This window comes from Ptychodera flava, chromosome 3, assembly GCF_041260155.1.
Source record: "Ptychodera flava strain L36383 chromosome 3, AS_Pfla_20210202, whole genome shotgun sequence".
Lineage (NCBI taxonomy): Eukaryota > Metazoa > Hemichordata > Enteropneusta > Ptychoderidae > Ptychodera > Ptychodera flava.
The window spans coordinates 50,379,167-50,399,580 of record NC_091930.1 but is presented as its reverse complement, the minus strand read 5'-3'; the positions used below and the strand labels follow the sequence as shown (position 1 = coordinate 50,399,580).

Here is a 20,414-nt window from a genome sequence, read left to right as displayed (position 1 = left end):
CATAATGTTGTGCAAAGTTTGCTTTCGTCCATTAGGCCAAAGTAATTAAATTCTTTGTTTTGCGTCCCCATCCGCTCAGGTTTTTAAGGTTTTCATGAAAAACACACACAGTGTATTTGAATAGGAAATGTTGGGACATAACCGCTTAGCTTTTCTGGACTAAAATTTTGTTACAATTTTGTATAAGCTGCAATCAAATTACATTGTGTTACTTTTCTTGTGTGTGTTTTACAGCCGCTTACACGCGTACCTTTTCCCATTTAGAGTGGACGCAAAACAAAGAATTTAATTACTTTGGCCTTATTGGCCGGGAGGGGACACATTATTGCTTACAGACCAGCGATTTCCTCCAGCCATCCGCACGTAATAACTAAAAGCTCCCTTATATCACTAAATTGCCGTGAAATGGAACTTGCAAGGTGATGTCCAAGCTCAGTCCTTAAAAATCAAGAAGTCTTCATCGTCTACAATGAAGTACCGCTTGCCATCCACTATGCGCAGGCAGTTTTCTGTTATGTATGACATTGTTTTGTCGAAAAGGTCCTTGGAACAGACTTTCCTGAAATCACGTGTAGCACAAAGGAAATCTAAAACCATATTTCTTCTTTCGAGTCTTCTTCGAAGCTCTCAAAACATATACTACTTTCGTTTGTTGCCACCTCGATATGTACGCGTGGGAGTGCTTGTTCTAGGCATTCCATCAGTGATAAAGCTCCGAGCACTATCCGGCCAGAGTCGGGCACGCCTTCATACGTCTTCTTCATATACCTCCCAAAACTCTCCCAAGTGCCTGTTAAGCGAGAAAGATTGACAACAGCTGATGAATGAAGATTGAACATAATTGATTTACATTAACGTGCTGAGGCCATCCGTGTGAGCAATTTGCACTGTACTATGTATTAAAAAATCCCACGTTTAACTAAAACAGATGTTATTCACGTAGTACTTTGCACCTCAGGGTATATGTGAAACTCTTTGCTTGATTTGATGTGGTAGTTCAAAGTAGTGCACTTGTTTTTTGAGAAGCTATTTAAAACTAATGAAGTCGGTAAAATTGACAACAAAAGGACACTGAAATAATGATATAGCTGTTAAGAAAATTTGTGTCAATTTCATATTGCATTTTGTGAAATACTGACAAATAATATCAGTAACATTATCAATGATTGACATTATAAATGACATTATAAATGAATGATTTAAAAGTTATTTTTAAAGTATTTTGATCATTATTATTAGTTGTTTTTCAAGTATTTTGATCATTATTATATTAGTCCACACGGACACCGTCCGGGGGGGGGGGAACTTATAGGTTGGGTCATGTCCGTGGGTCCGTCCGTCCGTCCGTTCACGCAGATATCTCAGAGACGCCTGGAGCGTTTTCGTTCAAACTCTCGGTACAAGGATAGTACCCTACCCATGCAGATGCAAGTCAATTTGTTTACCAATTGCGATCAAATTTGGCCGTGTTAGAGGACTTTTAGTTTACACCTCCATAGACTCCTATGTATAAGGCAGTTCTCCATAGACTTCCATGTATAAGGCCAAGAAAAATAAAAATTTAGTTTCTCATCGTATTCATATTGAAAAAACGATGCAGTGACTCAGTTTTTAGTCCCAATGGATGAAGTCCAGGGGGCTTATAGATTGGGTCATGACCGTCCGTCCGTCCATCCGTGAGTCAATCCATTCACGCAGATATCTCAGACATTTTGACAAAATGTCACGTGGCCTCGGTGACCTTTGACCTCAAACATACATATTTGTCCATAACTCAGATACCATAAGTGCTACATCCTTCATATTTGGTATGATGGGAGACCTTATGACGCCACATACTGTACCTCATTAATTATGCGCATATCTAATTTTGGGCAAGCCAATACAGGGCTCGAAATTAACTTTGTCCCCTGGTAGTCCACTTGGGCTACCATTTTCTGAAGTTGGTAGCCCAGTGACAATGACTGGTAGCCCATGCATATTTGGCTATTTTTCTTAATTCTGCCCATGAAGTGAATTTGCTAGTCATATGATGTGATTATTACATGCTTCATATATCGAAAGTCGCGCGCTCCATAGGATTCAATGTTAACTCGACGATGACGTCGCGGGCCGCATAGTTATCATTTGACTTAAAGTGAACCGGAACTATTTTCAACATGACAATTTCGGGATTTTAAAAAATAATAAAATTACACGTTTTGCATAAGGAAATACTATTTTCACAAAATTATGCGAAAAAATTCGACAAACCGCATAACAATGATTTAAATATATCAATGTGCCGTTCGATGATTAAAATAATAATTATTTTCCACAGATTTTTGTATAACATAGAAACAATTGGAAGCATATAATTGTCATATGTATGTGACCCAAAAAATTTTTGAGTGAAAATTATGCAAGAGAGGCATGTAATAAAAATATCATAGCCTAAAACAGGGACTATGTAAGCTCGAGGTAGGAGACCATTTGCCCTCCTTATGTCGGGCAAATCACATACCCTCGGGCACATAGTCCCAAGTTTGTGCAATATTATATAATATTGAACATCTTTAATACCCGTTTTACTCTCAGAGTTGAATGCCAATTTTGATAGTCGTCATGACAAAAACACGACCTTCTTTCTTTGTCCAGCTGGGTTTGACTGCATTTTAATAGCTCATCCCAAAGTGACAGACCAGGCATGGCATGCCAAGTACTGACTGAATTTCAGGTCTCAGGCTTTGGTAGTCCGTGTGGACTACCATTTCATGGATTTTGGTAGAGCCAGAGAAAGTTGTAGTCTGTGGACGAGGGTTTACCGCTCCTGCAAATTTTAAACTGAATTGAGCCAATCTATGTTTGATTGTTGGAATTATAAGATCATTTCTAACATTTTGTCTGGTGAAGTGAGAATGATTAATGGGCGTAAAAAAGTCAGAGAATTATTTGGGCAACATCTCATGTAAAACGTCATGGACAAAAACCGCCAATTGTAAACTATAGTTGTTGGTATATATTCAAAATACCAAGTTTCTTGAAATGTAGTTTTGACGATGAATTCCAATTGCTGAAAGTTATGATTCGTACCATACGTTTTTGTTTTTTTAGATCTCATTTAAGTACGTTGGATATATATATATACACTGCCCCAAATTTCCAGACCATAAATAACATGTGGAAGAACTATAGAATTGTATAACGTAACAAGAATAGATTGTGGTACAACAGAGCACAAACGCAAAAATACTACTGTTAACTTTCTTATTTTAGACTTGACAATAGAAATTTGCTGTTTCCATGACAGACATTTATCAATAGTAACCCCGACAAGGGAAGAAACAGCTGACCTCAGAAATTGGTAGATCATTTATGGTGAGTGTTCCAGAAGTGTCACTCCTATTCCTACTACCCATTATAATTAAATAATTTGTTTTGGTAAAATTCATTGTTAGCCTATTTGCGGTACTCCACTTAGAAACCTGTTCTAATTTGATTCTGACAAAACAAGTAACATTATCCTCGTTTGGACACAACACCAAGATGGTTTCCAAGTACTTACCACAGCCTACTGTAATCAGCAGCATCCCTCCATCATTCAGAAAGCCGTATAACATTGTAAAGATGGCCTTATCGTGAAAAAAGTAGGCAGAGTGACGGCAATGAACGATATCGAAGTTTGGCTGCTTCGTCATCTGACCAACTTGATGAAGATAGGCTTGTAGAGTCATTGTTCGAAACTCAAATTTTACACTGTTCCATTGGCCCTTGTCCTGTTTCGACTTGGCTAAGGCTTCAAATTTCTCAGTGTAGTCGCCCGATGGTTCAATCACAACGTAGTCGATGGGATAGCCTCGACTCAGTATAGCGTCGATGAATAGGCTTTCTCGTTCCCCTTTAAGAAAGACATTGCCATTGATATATGTTATTCAGCTTCGCAAGTATAGTATCTGATTTTGCCAAATTACCATGATTGCGTTTTTAACGAATGTGCAATGCTGAAACATGGGTTTTCAGGTTATAGCTCCATTGCCTTTACGTTTTAAAGCCTCCATTTCGGGTTCTAAATGTTAAAAAATTCATTTCTTATGTGTTCCTAAAAATTGCAGAAATGCCCAGAATTGAACATATCAGCAGAGTCTTTCGGCGGGTAATGACCAACATTGATGTTGGTAATTGGTCCGGATTAGATTTCATTTCACACAATAAAGCATCCGGTTTTCATTGTATTCAGCGTTGTTAGGAAGACGTAAAGACAGAAGATAAAATTTTACTTTCTTTTAACTAATTGTGTCATATAAACAGTAAGCCATTTTACGCAGCAATCATGCATCTTTAAAAACATAAAAGGAAAATGATCAAAAGTAAAAAAAAAAGAAAACGAAATAGCCAACAGTTATTTTTCTACATACAAAAGACTGATAGTTTCGCAATGAAAAAAAAACAATTATTTGAGAAACACTAATGAAAGGGTTCGGAAGAGGCAAAGAAATTGTCACTAAATCCTCGTACAAATACATCAAACTTTGGAGCTATTGTCACATTAAGGGCAACAGCTATTCGCTAAATTTTCAAAAATATACAATCGACATGCCGCATATGATATGCTTAGGAACAATATTATCCTACATGTTTTCGTTCTTTTTGGGAGTGTTTATCAACATAGTATCATGGTGTCATAAATTTTGCAGTCACCATGAAAGAGAACGGCGACACCTTGAAACGACAAAAATGTTTCTAAGTACTTTTCGACATATAACAGGAGTTATATCATCGATGCCATGCCATGCCATCGATGCCGAAATCTGTTTTAATGCGGATTGAGAATAATTTCTGGTTACATGTGTGTAAAACATACCGTCTCCAGATCCAATGGAAAGAACACGTAGAGTAGACACATTCTTCATCTTCATCTTCATCTTATCTATTTGATGTCTATACCCTATAATCCTTTGGTCATCAGGAGTGGTATGACGATGACTGTGGTACGCATCGAATCGCTGTAAATAAGCTTCGGTGTCTTTATAAAGAATTCCTATGCCGGCCGCCATCTTGACTCTGAAATGTACAAAGGAAATTTTGTTTGTGTTGATTCATTCACACTCATACCAAGTTGATTAAGATGCAGACTCAGATATTACTACAAATAGCACGCTATCTTTAAACTGAATCCAACGGGGCCTGATCTGTTCATGATCCTGATCACCGTCCCTCACGGTGTCTTGGTGCTACTAAGTTCACTGTTAAACCCTACTTACATAGCGCTGTTCGTCTTTTAATTTCTACTGTTTAAGATACAAAACCTTTCCGAAAATATCTGCGATAGTTCCCCCGACACATTGTCAACTATAGCTGTGTCACATGCCGTAGATTATGCCTATGCCTACATACTCATGCTTTTGGATACCCCCACCATCTTAGACTATTAGATGTGTTCCCTCAAGGGTTGATGCTAATTCTGTAAGTTGTCCAACAATAGGACAAGAGAAAGATAATCAATTGGCCTAAGCTCAAACTTTATGGTCTCAACACTCAATACGGCTTGTAAGGAAAGAGATAAGTAAACGGCGCGAATCCTATTCGGCGACTATTTTTCTTGCATTGTGCAAGATGCTAGCGTGTAATTATTCTTCGTTCCGGGATAGCGGCCATTTTGTGACGCTCAGCGGCCAACTCAAAACAGGCCATACGGGAAGGCAAAGAGTATGACCAGGATAGCGATAGTAAAAGCAGATTCAGTTGTTTTCAGAGCTTTGCCTCCGGATCGGGCAAATGCATGCGGCAATCTGAGGCAAGGGATTAGGAAGCTTTTGCAGTCACTTGGTGAAGGGGTTATGGATTGTACTGTAAATCACATCTGCTGAGCCAGCAGGCCTTTTTAGCTTATCTTGCCTGAGTTGAAGGTTCGGCAATTTATGATGCAGGTAATTCAAACATTTCCGTACACTGATAACGGTCCAAGTGCTTTGTAAGGAAAAGTCAGAATACATCAACGCAAATTAGAATATTCGGTATACCTTGAAGGAATTTTACCATCTATGTTAGCCATAGAAGATTTAGGCGACCGACCGTATACCAATATGGCGGCTTTCTACTGTGAAAGCACATAAGACCACGTAGACGCCAAAGTGAAATTTTAGGATATTTACATGAATTTCATACCAGAAATTTCCCAAAAGATGACAAGATGTGCATTGATTTTACTTGTTTCATGGACAAACAGAATGTTCTGCCATGACAAGGATTGCATTTGCGTTCAAAGTACACATTTGACCATTATCTCCTAGTCTTGATGTCGTAAGAAATCGGCTTTTTGCCACAAATGCAGTTCACTAGCGTGTATTTAGCAGAAACCAAAGTCATTTGCAGTAGCGAAACTTAAGAAACAAAGCATGCTGATGATTGAAAGTGTTTTATAACATTGTAATGGGGAAGATCAGCGCAGTTACGTGTTTTGGTGAAATGTGAACGGCCGCGATGATGGAATGACGAAAAGAGAAATTATCGATTCGAAACATATTGCGGGACAGTTTCCAACCCGTCGCTTTCACTTTCCCGCCATTTTTTTCTAAATACACAGGAAAGCATATTTTCCAAAGTTGGCTGATTGACAACCATTGAATATCTAGGTAGATAGTGCTACACTCCAAATGCGGTTTACAAATGCAAGGGCAATGTAACGCATAGAGCACAGGGGGCTGTCTACATGTCCGTCCCCAGGGGTGGGTAGGTGTTTCGTTGTATCGCTAATAAAGATATATTCTACCAACCTTTGGTGTTTCGGTCTTAAAGGCCAGGGACTTGATACCCGGGATCAAGTTAATCCCGTTCACCTTTGATATTCACGGGCGGGATCGAATGTTTATGTCTGTGTGAATTACGGTCACCATTAGTGCGCACAGGAGATTGTAAACAGACCAATGTGTTGACATGCAAACAACAGATTATACGTAACTGAATATAACGGCGAGAGCAGTACACTGAGCAGACCGAGAAACATTTCATGAAGCGGCCCGCGATGCTTATAGCAATAACAGGGGTACTTCAACAGTAATGACAAAGGTACAGCACGACACCGCTGCAACTGACGGCTTTATTACGTTCCGAATTAGCCTACCCGGGGCCCGGGCGCGGGCTGCAACTGTACAATCGCTGCAGCTAAACGATAGCGTAGACGCTGTGCCATTGCCAAGATACTCTGCTATTACCAATCGTTTCGTCTACAGAACTACTAAAAGCCCTCTCACTAAAAAAAATAATTACGGTTTGAAATCGTCGTAAAAAATCTGAAATTAACACCGTGGTGCATTAATCTATAAAAGATTATTAACAGAAATAATAAAATGTAACATAAACCGATCATAAGAAACGTTGGTGTTGAAGAACATATTCTTTGAAGAGAAGACTAGCAACTATTTTCTGAAAGTACCCGTATAATATAACTGTAGCAAACTTGCGAATCAAGCATCTGAAGAGTATCTTCAACACTTTTGGTTTTGTTCTACTCTTGTTATAAAATAAGTCAAATTTCGGGAAAGTATCTGTACATTTTCGATATCTGTGCAGCGCAAATGTGTAAACCGACACTGCATCCATCCATCCTACAGACCATGATCAGTTCGCGAGTGCATAAACCATCTCTCTCTCTCTCTCTCTCTCTCTCTCTCTCTCTCTCTCTCTCTCTCTCTCTCTCTCTCATCTAGCCATTTATGTTTTATTTTGCCGACATTATTTAACGCTTCACGATCACCACTAAATGTTAATGTCGATTTCGATTTACGAAGTTTACCGGATAAACTTCGGAACTGGAGACATGTCACGACATGGAGCTAGTTATCACCATCGAAAGTCTGTAAATGTTTCTGCTCCCGAATGGACGTATTTAAATGCACAGGTGACTTCGTGCGTAAAATATTGAATTGCAATATGAATTTCACAGTTGAGAAAGTCTATGACTTTCAAACTAGACGTACAAACAACAATAAACATGGCAGATCAATGATATCGACGTATATTTTCCTCGCGACCGATGGTGAGAGCGACTCGCAGAAATTTTCCCCGTGTGCTGGGTTATGTACATGTAAACTAATAACAAAACTTTAGTATTTTCTGTAAATCGATAAGCCTTTCGAACACGAAAGATTCGGATATCTGAACCTCAACAGTAACTACGCAGCTCGAAAGTTATCCTACGACAGGACAGGAACATTGGTCAAAGCCGGATTTCGCATGGTAGCTATAGAAACACGCTGTTCATTCTTAGAAAGCATGCAATGTACTGCGTACTGCTGATACTCCCATGGTCCGTGAACTGTTGCCGTCCCTACACACCGTCAGTTGCCTAACATTCACAGGATTCAATCACGTGTGTCTTCAAATTTTGATACATGAATTCTACCAATCATCAACCACGGAACACATAAAAAAACAATGGTCGCGGGTACGGGTTCAAGGACGTTCACGAAGAGACACCATCATTGTCGCAGAATTGTTTTGACTAGTTTTAGGAGAATATGGGCGATCTGTGTACGGTCGCACATCAAACCGACAAGTGTACGCTTTTAATAGATAAAAATATGATGTCCGAAATTTTTTTTTATTCAACTATATACAGAGTCATCGCCTTTGTTATCGCCTAAACATCCCGGTTTTTTTTTTCGGAGAGACTGCAACATGAATATCCCCTAATGCATAGAGTACGGCTGTTCATCCAATATATTTATTCACTGTTTCGCAAAACATCTCGTCAGATATGTGCTTTGGCGAACGGACCAAGTTTTGTACGTTGGTCAAAAATAAATGACAATATGTTTGGATATTACATCTGTCATATTAGGACAGAGTATTGAAGATGAAATTACTTTCATCGATCGACAAAGAAGAGAAAGAATGAGTCAGTGAATATCGAATCATAGACGGGAGAATCGAGACAGTCCACTGTCTATAGTTTACTCAATTGTGAACAAAAGTATTTCGATGAATTGACTAATGCAAACAGAAAGGAAATTATATTCAACTTGAAAAAAGTCACCGCTTTTCCTTGACATCGGATTCCATGGCAATGGAGCAACACACGATGTCGTTTAGGTCCTCAAAAATCTTTTAATACGGCAAGACGATAATAATAATACTTTTCACCGTACGACAGCAAAATCTAAAAGAACTTGAATCTGAACTTTACATGACAGTTCGATTGGAAATAGCGGCGTGTCGTGGTACGGCGTCTACGCAAGAACGCGCTATGGCTTGAGTGACATACTAGCGGGCACAGGCGCTCGAGCTGGGTAGTCTGCTAAATAGATCGCTTTTCGGCTCGGTCTATCGATCCCGTAGTCGACATGCCCGCACTGCAACCTAAATGAGTGTTTAGGTTGCAGTCGTGGGCATATCGACTACGGGATCGATAGATTGAGCCGAAAATCGATCTATTAGCAGACTCCCAAGCTACATAGCCTGTGCTTGCGGGTCTGCACTGCGGTCGCTCCATCTAATTACAATGCCGTGCCGTATCTAACCATAGACCTTAAAAACGGAGGTCTATGATCTAACATGTTGACATCGCAAACGTTTACCGCTTCACACCTGTATCGCGTCCTTTTTTGAGTGACAGCTTGCAGACCTTTGTTACGGCCGCTTGCCACGCTAGTTGAAGACAAAGAGAAATACCTTCATCGATCAAAATCAGCCTTATTTATGCTCAAATCATAAAATTTTATCAATACATTCAATCACTAGACATTCATAGTTAGGTATAGGTGCATGGACGCCTAAATTTCTTCGCCTGTGACCATTTTGGCATGGTTTTTACGGAGCGATCGAGCGTGACGCCACCCAAGCCACGCTTTGCATGAACTAACTCCAACGGGGGCAGCTAGCTATTTATACCCGGCCCTGCCCTTAACTTAGCACTGCCCTTGACAATCGTGCGTATACGTTTTATCAACATGCTGCGTCTATTATCTGATGAGTTTGAGTGCCTAATTAGCCAAAGTAATCAAGGGTAAATTACTAATCTGTGGACGCTCTCACCAGATTATCACCGGATTAAATATGACAAAGTCAATAACGAACGCACCAGCAAGGTATCTTGTGTTATACCTTGCTGGTGCGTTCGTTATTGACTTTGTCATATTTAATCCGGTGATAATCTGGTGAGAGCGTCCACAGATTAGTAATTTACCCTTGATTACTTTGGCTAATTAGGCACTCAAACTCATCAGATAATAGACGCAGCATGTTGATAAAACGTATACGCAAGATTGTCAAGGGCAGTGCTAAGTTAAGACCGAAACACCAAAGGTTGGTAGAATATATCTTTATTAGCGATACAACGAAACACCTACCCACCCCTGGGGACGGACATGTAGACAGCCCCCTGTGCATAGAGCGGTTGGCTTGACAACTCCTTGAAGATCACGTTCGTGACTTCAGCCTGTCAGACGAAGAAATACGGAAGAGAGTGTGCTTGATATCATTTCAAACTTAATGTTTTCGAACTTCCTTTGTGAGCATTCTGTATTTGACTAGCTCTGAATGTAGGATGATCCTCGAAGGTGAAAGACCTAAACTTTTGCTCAAACTTTCCTCAAGAAATATGTCAACCGCTCTCTTTCAAAATCAGGAATAAGAATCGGGGGTCACCCTGCAAAGTTTGGCACCAGCGAAACAAATAACCCAAGATTTACCGATATTTAACATTCGAAATGGCCGCCATCCCTGTCTTGATTTTCTATGGCGGAAAATGAAATATTCGATGATTTTTTGAAAAACTCAGACGATAAAGAGGTTTGTTACACGAAGAGCTTCAAAATGAACACCTTCAAGAAGTACACCAGAAAGAATTGTAAAAGTTTGAGAGTCTGAATATCTGTCTCCGACGCGCATTCTACCTTAACAACATCCGTGTCCGCATTTGACAGAACGCCTACGTTTCAAGTGGGAACTGTATTGGCAATATGGATCACAAAAATGATAGCGGGCATATTTCACATTGAGGAAACATCCTGTAAGGTTGACATAATATAGATGATAAAAATGTCAAATTCCTTCACAATGTAATCCTGAACTGCAGGTCAGTTGCACTGGTTATTAGGCATGGTACTCAAGATTTGTAAGATACACACAAAAATGCCAAAAATGTTCCCTCAGTTCTTAAAAGCTAAAGGTCTCTACCATGTTTAAGTTGAGAGACTGTATTGCTAAATGCATGGTGATGCGACGTCATTTTGTATTTCCCAGCCAAGATCGCTTTATGGAGATTCTCGCTTTGTTTTTAATTGGTAGCAAATCGTCGAAGACTTATTCAGAACTCCCAGCCGTTTGAATGGCCAGCTTTGGCAATGTTTTCAGTGTGGCATGAGTACATTGGTCAGAGAATTTGACGTATACAGGTTTTTGCTCCCAAAGACGTGTGAAAACCAGCTTACCTATGAGATATTCTTATTATATATTGTTTACAGAGGTTTCCTCCCTACGTTTACATGTAGCACAGAAACCTCAGACTAAATAATAAGTTACTACTGGTATACTTGTACATTCTAAGTTGTTAAAATGAAGGTCGAAGGTCATTCTGGTCACATTTTCGTAAAACGCTTTACTGTCATTCTTATCAACGTCCACCATATATCAGACGTGTAGTTCTATTGGCTGGTCCAGAAATAAAAAACATATATCAGACGTGTAGTTCTATTGGCTGGTCCAGAAATAAAAAAACAGTCAGGGCGTTTCCTCTGATTTTTACAGCATTTCATGAGCAATAAAAATGTGTGATTTTCTTTTCCGTTCCGAAATTTAAGACAGTGAGCTTATCACCAACAATCACAAAATCGCACAATTCACAGTGTGAATCTCTAGAATTCGTGTTGGTTCTGTAAACAGATACAAACAATGCTAGGTTCCTATCCGAAAGTCAGCATTCGACCGTGGCAGTAGCTGTATGCAGTGTGACGGTCACAATAAATATTTGCATAAAAACAATATTTTCAGGTATTACTTTATACTGCGCACAGTTGCTGTACTCTTTCACGTCAATTCGGTGTCATGATTACGTTCACGCGACTTTGTGAACATCATCATCTTATAATTGAGTAATTATTTTTATGACAGCTTTAGTGCGCCCGAGAATGAAAACAATTGTTACGCTTTTGCTTTATGTGTTTCATTATTGTTCCTGTCCTCGACCATTACTAATATTTTACTTTGAAGTGTTTCAGCTCAATTCGACGATGCAGACTTTCGGTCTGAAGAACTGAGGAGAGTGCAATGTGGGTCATATAAAACCATCATGTTTTCAATACAGCTCCTTCCATGATTTCTAGTACCACGTTCGATTCCCGATAGTCGATACCTAACGTTAGGTATGTGGTATCCGATTTCTTTCAGTTCGTCACAGGTAATAAACGGTCAATTGGAATAAATTGGTGTAATCAATAAATTGTTGGCCATCAAGCAAACATGTGAAGCTGACCAGTGTTTGATTAATCCATAGACAGTCGAGAAACAGGATGGGAGAAGCTGCGGTATTTCCTTTGAACGAACTGTGCTGGAATAAATTACGTTGGATTTGCATACCCATTGATAAAACAATGCAATTACCATCCAACTGTCGTACAATCTCGCAAAACATGCTTGCATGCTTATACATTCAGTGTGTCCTAAACACACCTTTTTGTAGCAGAGAATTAATGCCATTCAGAAGGAAAGCAATGTTTCTTTGTCACATCTAGGAATAAATCAATCTTTAGGATAAGGGAATCCGACTTCAATCGGAAAGACAACTTTATGCTGCAAATAAGTTCAATGACGGTTTTTTTCACTGCGAACTACCGGATGTCGAGCAGCCGCTATCACCCAGCTGATAATTAAGCAAAAATCGATTCACACGTTCTAATTATTCCAAAAGAGATCGCTCGTCGCCTCTTCACATTTCTTTTGTTCTTTGCAGTAGTTTTCCATCCACTTTCTCGACTGCCTATGGTCTGAGGTTACTGTGCTACATGCAAAAATAGACAGTTCTCGACCGTCTATGATAAATCCGAAGACCAGAAATCCAAGACCGTAACTTTAAGGAACGGGCAATTCTCAATCCCTGATCCGTTGATTGTTTTTTTGCAATAATGGCATATCTGCCTTTCGATAAAGCTGAAATATGGCTTGGACCTTTAAGAAGAGAGAAAAAAATACTTACCCTACTTTAGTTGATATAAAGCTCAAAAATTCTATATATAGATCTCAAGAGAGCTCGTCTTCTGTGTCACCGCTATTGCCGTGGGTGGAGGGACTGTGATTTTCTGCTCAGAGCGACAGATAAGTACCAGTATATTAATTTATGGATTTTTTTCAAACATTGTTACGGTATGCAAATCCAATATTTTTAGTCATTATCACAAGGGGATCCTCTTTATGATATCTGTGATATTTCTAAGAAAATATGTGTATGTTCTATCAACGGTCTCCTCTATCTTTACTCAGAGGGACCGTGCTTTACTGAACACTTTAATCGTAACACTTGATTACTTGACGACGCACTGCTGCTTGTCAAGAAACACCGCCTTGTGAGCTACAGTGTTAACCGACTTATCAGGGGACTGAGTCAGTTGAGAAGTTGAGGTATTGACTCTTTGTTTCCTATTGTTTCCCATTCAAAACATTTCTCAGGTTTCGACATGTTTAAATGTTTAAGGAGTGTTAAGGTAACGGTGTTGTAGATCCGGACTTTTATAACAAGCCTGTTGATAGTTGAACAAATCTATAGATGCAGACACGATTCATGACAATTTGAGTCAAGCAGAAGCTTTAAACCGAAATGCTAAATACAAATTAACAAACAAAAGCAAAAATTTAGAAAATTAAATATGAACACTAATAACACGAAGGCATTCCATAGTTTTCATATAGAAACCACGTATGAATTAAAAATAGTATCTGCCAATTTAATCAGATTTTCTCGGCTGATTATGAGCAATAATATCTGAGAATTTCTTTTCTGGTTTGAAAATACAAGACACGAAGTTCATTGTACATTCATCTATGCATTTTGATGTACTTTTCCGACACTTTGAAATGAATAGTATCTTAAGGCCCTTTGTCCTACCCAATTTGACGTCATATATGTCTTTTCAACTTCTCAGTAGTTTTGAATACCGTTTCATATGATTTTTTGTAGGTGCATGTGTTCCAATACTGTATTATTTCACCTCATGATCGAAATTCATTTTCCGCTCGTCATCCATTAAAACAGATAAGCAGTCAACGTACAGTGTACGGAACAAAACAATTAAGAAAGCATTATATATAATGGGTATTGGCATGGATTAATATGCATTCCATAGCCTCCGGAACATGTTGTTTTCAAACAATATAGCATTGAAATTGGCAACAATGAGAATTTCCTGAATAAATTAGCGTCTTTGTTTCTTACTGCTTCGTATTGAAAACGCTGCACATCAAGGCAGCATTTTCTTTTTTGGATTTAGTATGAGAGGGCCTTAATCTGAATACGTAACGTTACATCTCATTACATCTGAATATGTGACGAGGGTTAATGGTGAATCAATCGCACTTTAAATAACTCTTGATTTTTTCCGTGAAAGCAGTATTAAAAATGTTCATATCTACGACAAATCTGTTGCATTCTGCGTACATATGCGACTAGCATACAGATAAAATACGGATAATAATGATGCCCATATCTTTTGAGATATGGGTGCGATATTATAACATTTAAACCTTATTAGCATTGGTTAGTCGCCCCCTTCACCGGCTAGTGGCCCTCCGCTAGAGCGAATGTTATTTTGGCACAGTTTTTTGGACCGGTATTTGAACTGGTATTTGGCCTGCCAAAGCCTCATGAGTCAGGCGAAAGATAGAAACCGTGCCACGCCCCTTCAAAATTGTCCACATGATCCGTAATCGAAACACTGTAAACGGCGAAGACAGTGGCTGACGTTTGACATGTTTGCCGATAGTCAGCGCCAATTATTTACCGCCTCGGTGATCGGAGGAACGTGTCAGTATCCATTACGTATCATTCTTTCTTCATTGTTTTGTTTCATACAATTTATGGCTGCTGCTTTCAACGGAAGACAAGATTAAATTAAAACCACTAGACACAATAATACAGTAAACGGGAGCAGGGCGTTAAGTGTGTAACACTTCCAAGTTTCTTGTACAACAAAGATTGGGACGGAAAAGTATCACCAGACACTGCCTGCGAAATCAAAGAAAATGATAATGATATTCGGCGACCTGTGATTTTGCGCATTTGGGAACGATTAGGTCAGATTATGTTTTCCCGTACAGTGGTTCGGGATCGAAATTTGTCGTTTTTAGTAACAGCTTCTCTTTGATCATGATACGTTTGATAATTAAATAGTAACCTTTACGTTTTCCGAATAATGTATGATGTAACCGGATAAATGACACACCATTCCCTACAAACACTCGCAATGCCCTTCACTAGGGATTTTGAACAAAGTGAAGGAGAATTGGTATTATATGACAAATTGCTAAGTTTTGGCAGTTTTTTCAAGAAACAATTCACATCCAAATCTTCTCTGTTTTTTGCCAATGTACAAGTTTTAGTGTATTTTTGGTTCATGGTGTATTTTTGGTTCTTGGAAGAAATACATTTTTTATCGTCATGAGAAGTTGAAAATTGGAGGGGCTGGATTACGATTTTTAAGGGAACGGAAAGCGTGTTTCTATTTTGCTTCTTGGAGGGCTCCGAATAAGGAAACTCAAAATAGCAAAAACAGTATCCGCGTATGCCAATGTCACAAAAATTAACGTTCACGGAAATCAGCGTTGACTGGGGTTAATATTCTCAATGGTAGTTGTCAAGCTAATAGATTGTGGACAAAATAGATATCAAAACTCCCAAGAGAATATTCTTTAAAATTAGCTTTAATATCGACATTTTCTTATATTTATGTTTAAAAAGACAGAGTATAAATTTGCTGAGGTACCTTGGGCAATACAATCTGCAGATTTTGAGTTCTTTTCAGCTCTGAGCCAAAATGTCGCGGCGATGTTTGTCTACCTGTGTGTCCGTGCGTCTCTCTGTCTGCCGATCTGTCTGTCTCTGGGCGCGACATCTCAACTTGAAGGACGGCTAAGATGGGATCGGAATAAAATCTCAGGCGGGTACATACATTTTGTTTGAAAATTACAAGGCCTAGGACGAATCATGATTAGTTTTTTGGTGGGTATGGCTTGCATAATTAATACTAGTTCGCATAATCTGTCTTAATGATTGTAGTCGTAATCCTGTTTTGAGATCTGTGTATTACATCAAAAATCAACGTTATGAACTTAAAATCACGATTTTCGACCGAATGTCTGAAGTAATTACAGATTACAGATGACCACCTGGAGTGTTTTGTCTTCAAAACAGAAAATAAAAAAATGACTCGAAAGACTGTTAATTCGTATATTGAACATGAGGAGATATACATCTGTGATTAAAAAGTAAAATTCTTTTTGGTGTAAATTTGTGTACATGAAAATCCATAACCTTTCTTGAGAAAGAACGATAAACAAAATAACACAAAAACACAGTCTTTATAACAGTGCTAACTTTCTTAATGTACATGTCATTATAATCCCTTCCAACGATAGCAGAGTTTACTTTAAACAGTCACTTTCACCGTCACGTAGATATCAAAATTTGTCCTTGTCTGGTGCAGTCAACATTTCTAAACTGTCAACCTTTTATTTAAAGGGCCAGTGTTGTAACTGACTTATGATAACTTTTGATTTGTGCGTCACCTGCGATTTCTTGTTCTAATCCCCAAAGCACGTTGAAACACTACATTTTGTCGACACAGCGTCGAACGTGTAAAATGCACCATTATCGTTGACATTTGAGTTCTCGTCCGGCCTAGAATTTACATCAACTACAACAATGGTCTACACATGTACAGGGTGGGTAGACAAAGTCAACACTGTGTATCTCAACGTACAACTAGACTCTTTTAGGGCCCCTGGATCTCTAATAAAGCAGATTTTCCTAGCACGTAAGGCTGGCTGGGCTTGTCGGCCGGGCTGTCAGATTGCACAGCACATACAGCTGGCTGTCCTCTTATCTAATCGACTGTTGAGGGCGCTGGCATGGGCTGAAGCATGGGCTGTTAGGGGATGGACCATTTGATATCCCGGGGAGAGGAGTCAGGAAGATTAATAACGTAGCAACTTTTTCATCCGATCCACTGGCACACATCCATACGAAAATATAAAACGTACACCCGACGGGGCAGTCAAGGGACTAAAAAGAGAAGCCCCGAGCAGTGTCACCGAAAAATCAAACCATGAAGGCAAAATTCAAAGATTTAATCGACAACAATATCAGAGAATGCCACAGTGAGAACAAGGCTTACGTATAATCGGGCGCTGGATTAAAATTACAATGAAAGGTTTTTTGGGAAAATTCTGAATAGAACAATTAAAATCCCATAGCTGTATACTCTCGCACTTTTTCCACAGATGGTCTGGAATCAAAAGCAACTTGAGCAAAAATGCTTGCTAAAGTGTGGCCACAGAACGTGTTTTCGAACAACGGCGTCGAACGTACACTACAACTCAATAAGCTTATCTTTGAACTTACAAGTCAAGTTTGGCCATTTCCAATGCGGTCACAAATTTTGGAAAAAATCGACCGAACTCGCTGAGGATGAAATAGTGACGTTTTCAAATGGCTTGATATTAGTGCGGCAGTCCGATGTAATCCCCGAGGGACCACAACTCGGGCGATAGGGGACAAATTTTGGGATTAAAGACAGTGTTTGCCATGAAACTTTGCCCGAGGGGGTGAGGCAATTGCCTCATATTGACCCCCCTTGTCACTTTCACGGACAAGCGCAGAATTTATTAATGCCCCGCCCATTGCGGGTGAGGGAAACGTGGGGGATTTACTTGTTTTTGGTGAGGATTTTTCCATATTGTCTCGCCTAGGGGGCGGGGCAATTGACAAAGTTCACAAGACTAATTTCCAAATCCCCCACTCTGCCCCAAGGTTGGGGTTGACATTGACTGCCGCTTGACGGGAATCAAATCATACTGATGTAATCTCTCCGAAGATTGGATGGTATATTTTGGACTTCTATAATAAAATTGAACGGGTTCGGGTCACATGTGACGCAGCTGTTTACGTCGTGACAAATGAAGTGTTATGATTTATAGAAATGCTACCGGTCTGTGGATATTATGTACTGCCTACTATGAACTACTCTGGTATTTACAATGGCTGCCCTTTGACTCAATGCCTTGCTAATTATATTGTGCAACCTGTACATGATCCGAAAAAGGGGGGATCTCTCAGATTTTACCGAAAAGATATAAATAAGTTTCAAACTTGAAAATTGGCATATAATTTACATAACAAATGATATATTGGATACGCTCACAGTTGCTGTAGACTGTGCCAGCCTTTAAGCTAGTATGCGCCTCGAAAGTGAAAGACTTAAACTTTTGCTCAAACTTTCCTCTAGTTCTGCACGCAGATGTTCAACGCTACCTCTTATCAGCAGGTTGTTGAGCCATATACCTAGGGCAAGTTCTTAAATCGATTCAATTTAAATGCATCAGTGAGCTTTTTGGATTTATCAGTCTAAGCCTACTTGAGTTTATCCAACTCTGGCCACTGAGGTCAATGACACCAGCTGAAAAGCACACAAAATGACAATCATGAGAGAGTATGAAATTTGCGTATTCCTGACTACATTTTACCGAATCGTGAAAAAGTGAGCACAGTGACCTACTGAATTTTTTTTTTTTGTCAAAAGCACAAGACATACAACTTAGATGCTACTTATAAATGTTTTACAAAATTGACAATGCTGGAAGGTTAAAATATTCCATCAAATTAATGTTTTAATCTCAGAAATTTTGGGTGTATTAATGGTAAATTTGGTAAAAAATAAATGATTCCATTTATTAACACATTTTTCATTAAATTAGAGTCTTTAGGCCTACTGTTTAACTAAAGTTGTACTTTGTGTTATTCGATGAGATGTGAAAATTTCATTCACTGCATGAACTTAAAATGAATGGTTTTATATGTTTAATTGATTTTAGAAAAACTGTGACTTTTCATCGTATATTTGTATAAGATCAAGCATAGTGACCCCATCTTTTTTCTCTGATAAAATCCATGGTAACTTTTAGTCCCTTAGTCTTCTATGTGTTGCTGTCTGGCCGGACCTTTTGTACATGTATGTTTCACTGTCAATTGAGTGTCCTATGACCGAAACTCTCCTTAAAATACATCAGAGTCAGAGCTATCACTGCACTGCCAGTATGCAGTAGCAGGGCAGTAAGCTTAGCTGTATTAACTTTGTATTTTGACAATATTTTTGTTCAGTTTATACAATTGTGCTCCTGTTCTACTCCCTATATGGCATGTTGAGCTGTCCAGTATTCAGCTTGCAAACACAGCCCACATGTTGTTGTTTTTACGACAATTTACTGGCATTCATACATGTTTAGATTTTTCGAGATTAGGCCTAAAGTCATAAAATGCGACAAAATGGTTCTAGATTTCGTTTAATTATTACTAACATCAGAACCATAAGTTGGACGACATAAAAATATTGGGGGCCAAAATATTTTCAGGTCCCCCTATAGGCAGAGCAAAACTTTCAAGCCCCCCTCTACTACCCTAAAATTTTCGAATCACCCCTGAATTCCTCCAGCCCCCCGCCCCCATCATTTTTTTGAATTTTTCTTCGATTATAAGCATACCTAAGATGATGACCTGTGCCATATGAATTACACGGTAAATATTTACTCATACGGAATGCCATATGATCATTTACTACATAACTTTGGCCAAGTAAGTCGATCATACTATTTGTCTGCACAAAATCAGCGCTGCAGCGCAACGCAGCTCTCTCAGATACCAGCGGCTGGGAGTGAAGACTGTTCGACTTTTGTCGACCCACGAGCGCTGAGCCAGTCCCTCCTATCAATATGCTAATACCAGCTTCTTCTGTCTATGGCGCGCTGAATAGATAATTGTTAATGGCTTAGCCTGTTTGTAAACGCCGTTATGATTGGCTGTATTGGTGTCACATGCAGTTTTGCAAATTCGCACAGAAAATGATACTTCATGTGGGAATTACTCGAATAAGCATAATTATTCAATATAGACGTCAATTATGTTTGTATTTCACAAATAAACTTGAAAATTATACCCGACATCTTTCATTGACGTTTCCATACCGACGCTATGGTACGAAAGTTAAGCCAATGAAAATCCTTCTTCTATATACGCTTGCGCAGCTCGTTCAATAGCGCAAACAACGCTATCCTAGAGGTAAGCAATTTTCTGAAATTTTCCTGTACCATTTAACCCCTAAAGTCAGAAAGTTTCGTCATATATCGGCCATATGTTACTAAATTTTGTAATCATTACCATTTATTCTCTCATTTTAATG

At 39.0% G+C, this 20,414-nt stretch overlaps 2 protein-coding genes across 2 annotated transcripts in view; one reads left to right on the top strand and one right to left on the bottom strand.

Moving 5' to 3' along the window:
• Positions 1-242: 242 nt before the first annotated feature.
• LOC139127163 (histamine N-methyltransferase-like) lies at positions 243-13,301 on the bottom strand. Its single transcript, XM_070693083.1, has 4 exons — positions 13,169-13,301; positions 4,841-5,040; positions 3,545-3,877; positions 243-790 (listed from the first exon to the last, which is right to left on the bottom strand). The coding sequence occupies exons 2-4, from the start codon at positions 5,031-5,033 to the stop codon at positions 588-590; spliced, it is 729 nt and encodes a 242-aa protein (XP_070549184.1). The 5' UTR covers positions 5,034-5,040; positions 13,169-13,301; the 3' UTR covers positions 243-587.
• A 6,955-nt stretch (positions 13,302-20,256) lies between these two features.
• The window catches only part of LOC139130231 (uncharacterized), an 87,058-nt gene continuing 86,900 nt past the window's right edge, over positions 20,257-20,414 (top strand). The window contains exon 1 of the mRNA XM_070695981.1: positions 20,257-20,293. The gene's annotated coding sequence lies outside the window, so the exon portion shown is untranslated. The remainder of the gene's footprint in view (positions 20,294-20,414) is intronic.

Coding starts and splice junctions, on each gene's coding strand:
- LOC139127163 (XM_070693083.1), bottom strand. CDS start 5,033: ATGGCGGCCGGCATAGGAATTCTTTATAAAGACACCGAAGCTTATTTA. Junction 3,878..4,840: donor TTCCATTGGATCTGGAGACG/GTATGTTTTACA, acceptor TCTTTCTTAAAG/GGGAACGAGAAAGCCTATTC. Junction 791..3,544: donor GCTGATTACAGTAGGCTGTG/GTAAGTACTTGG, acceptor CTCGCTTAACAG/GCACTTGGGAGAGTTTTGGG.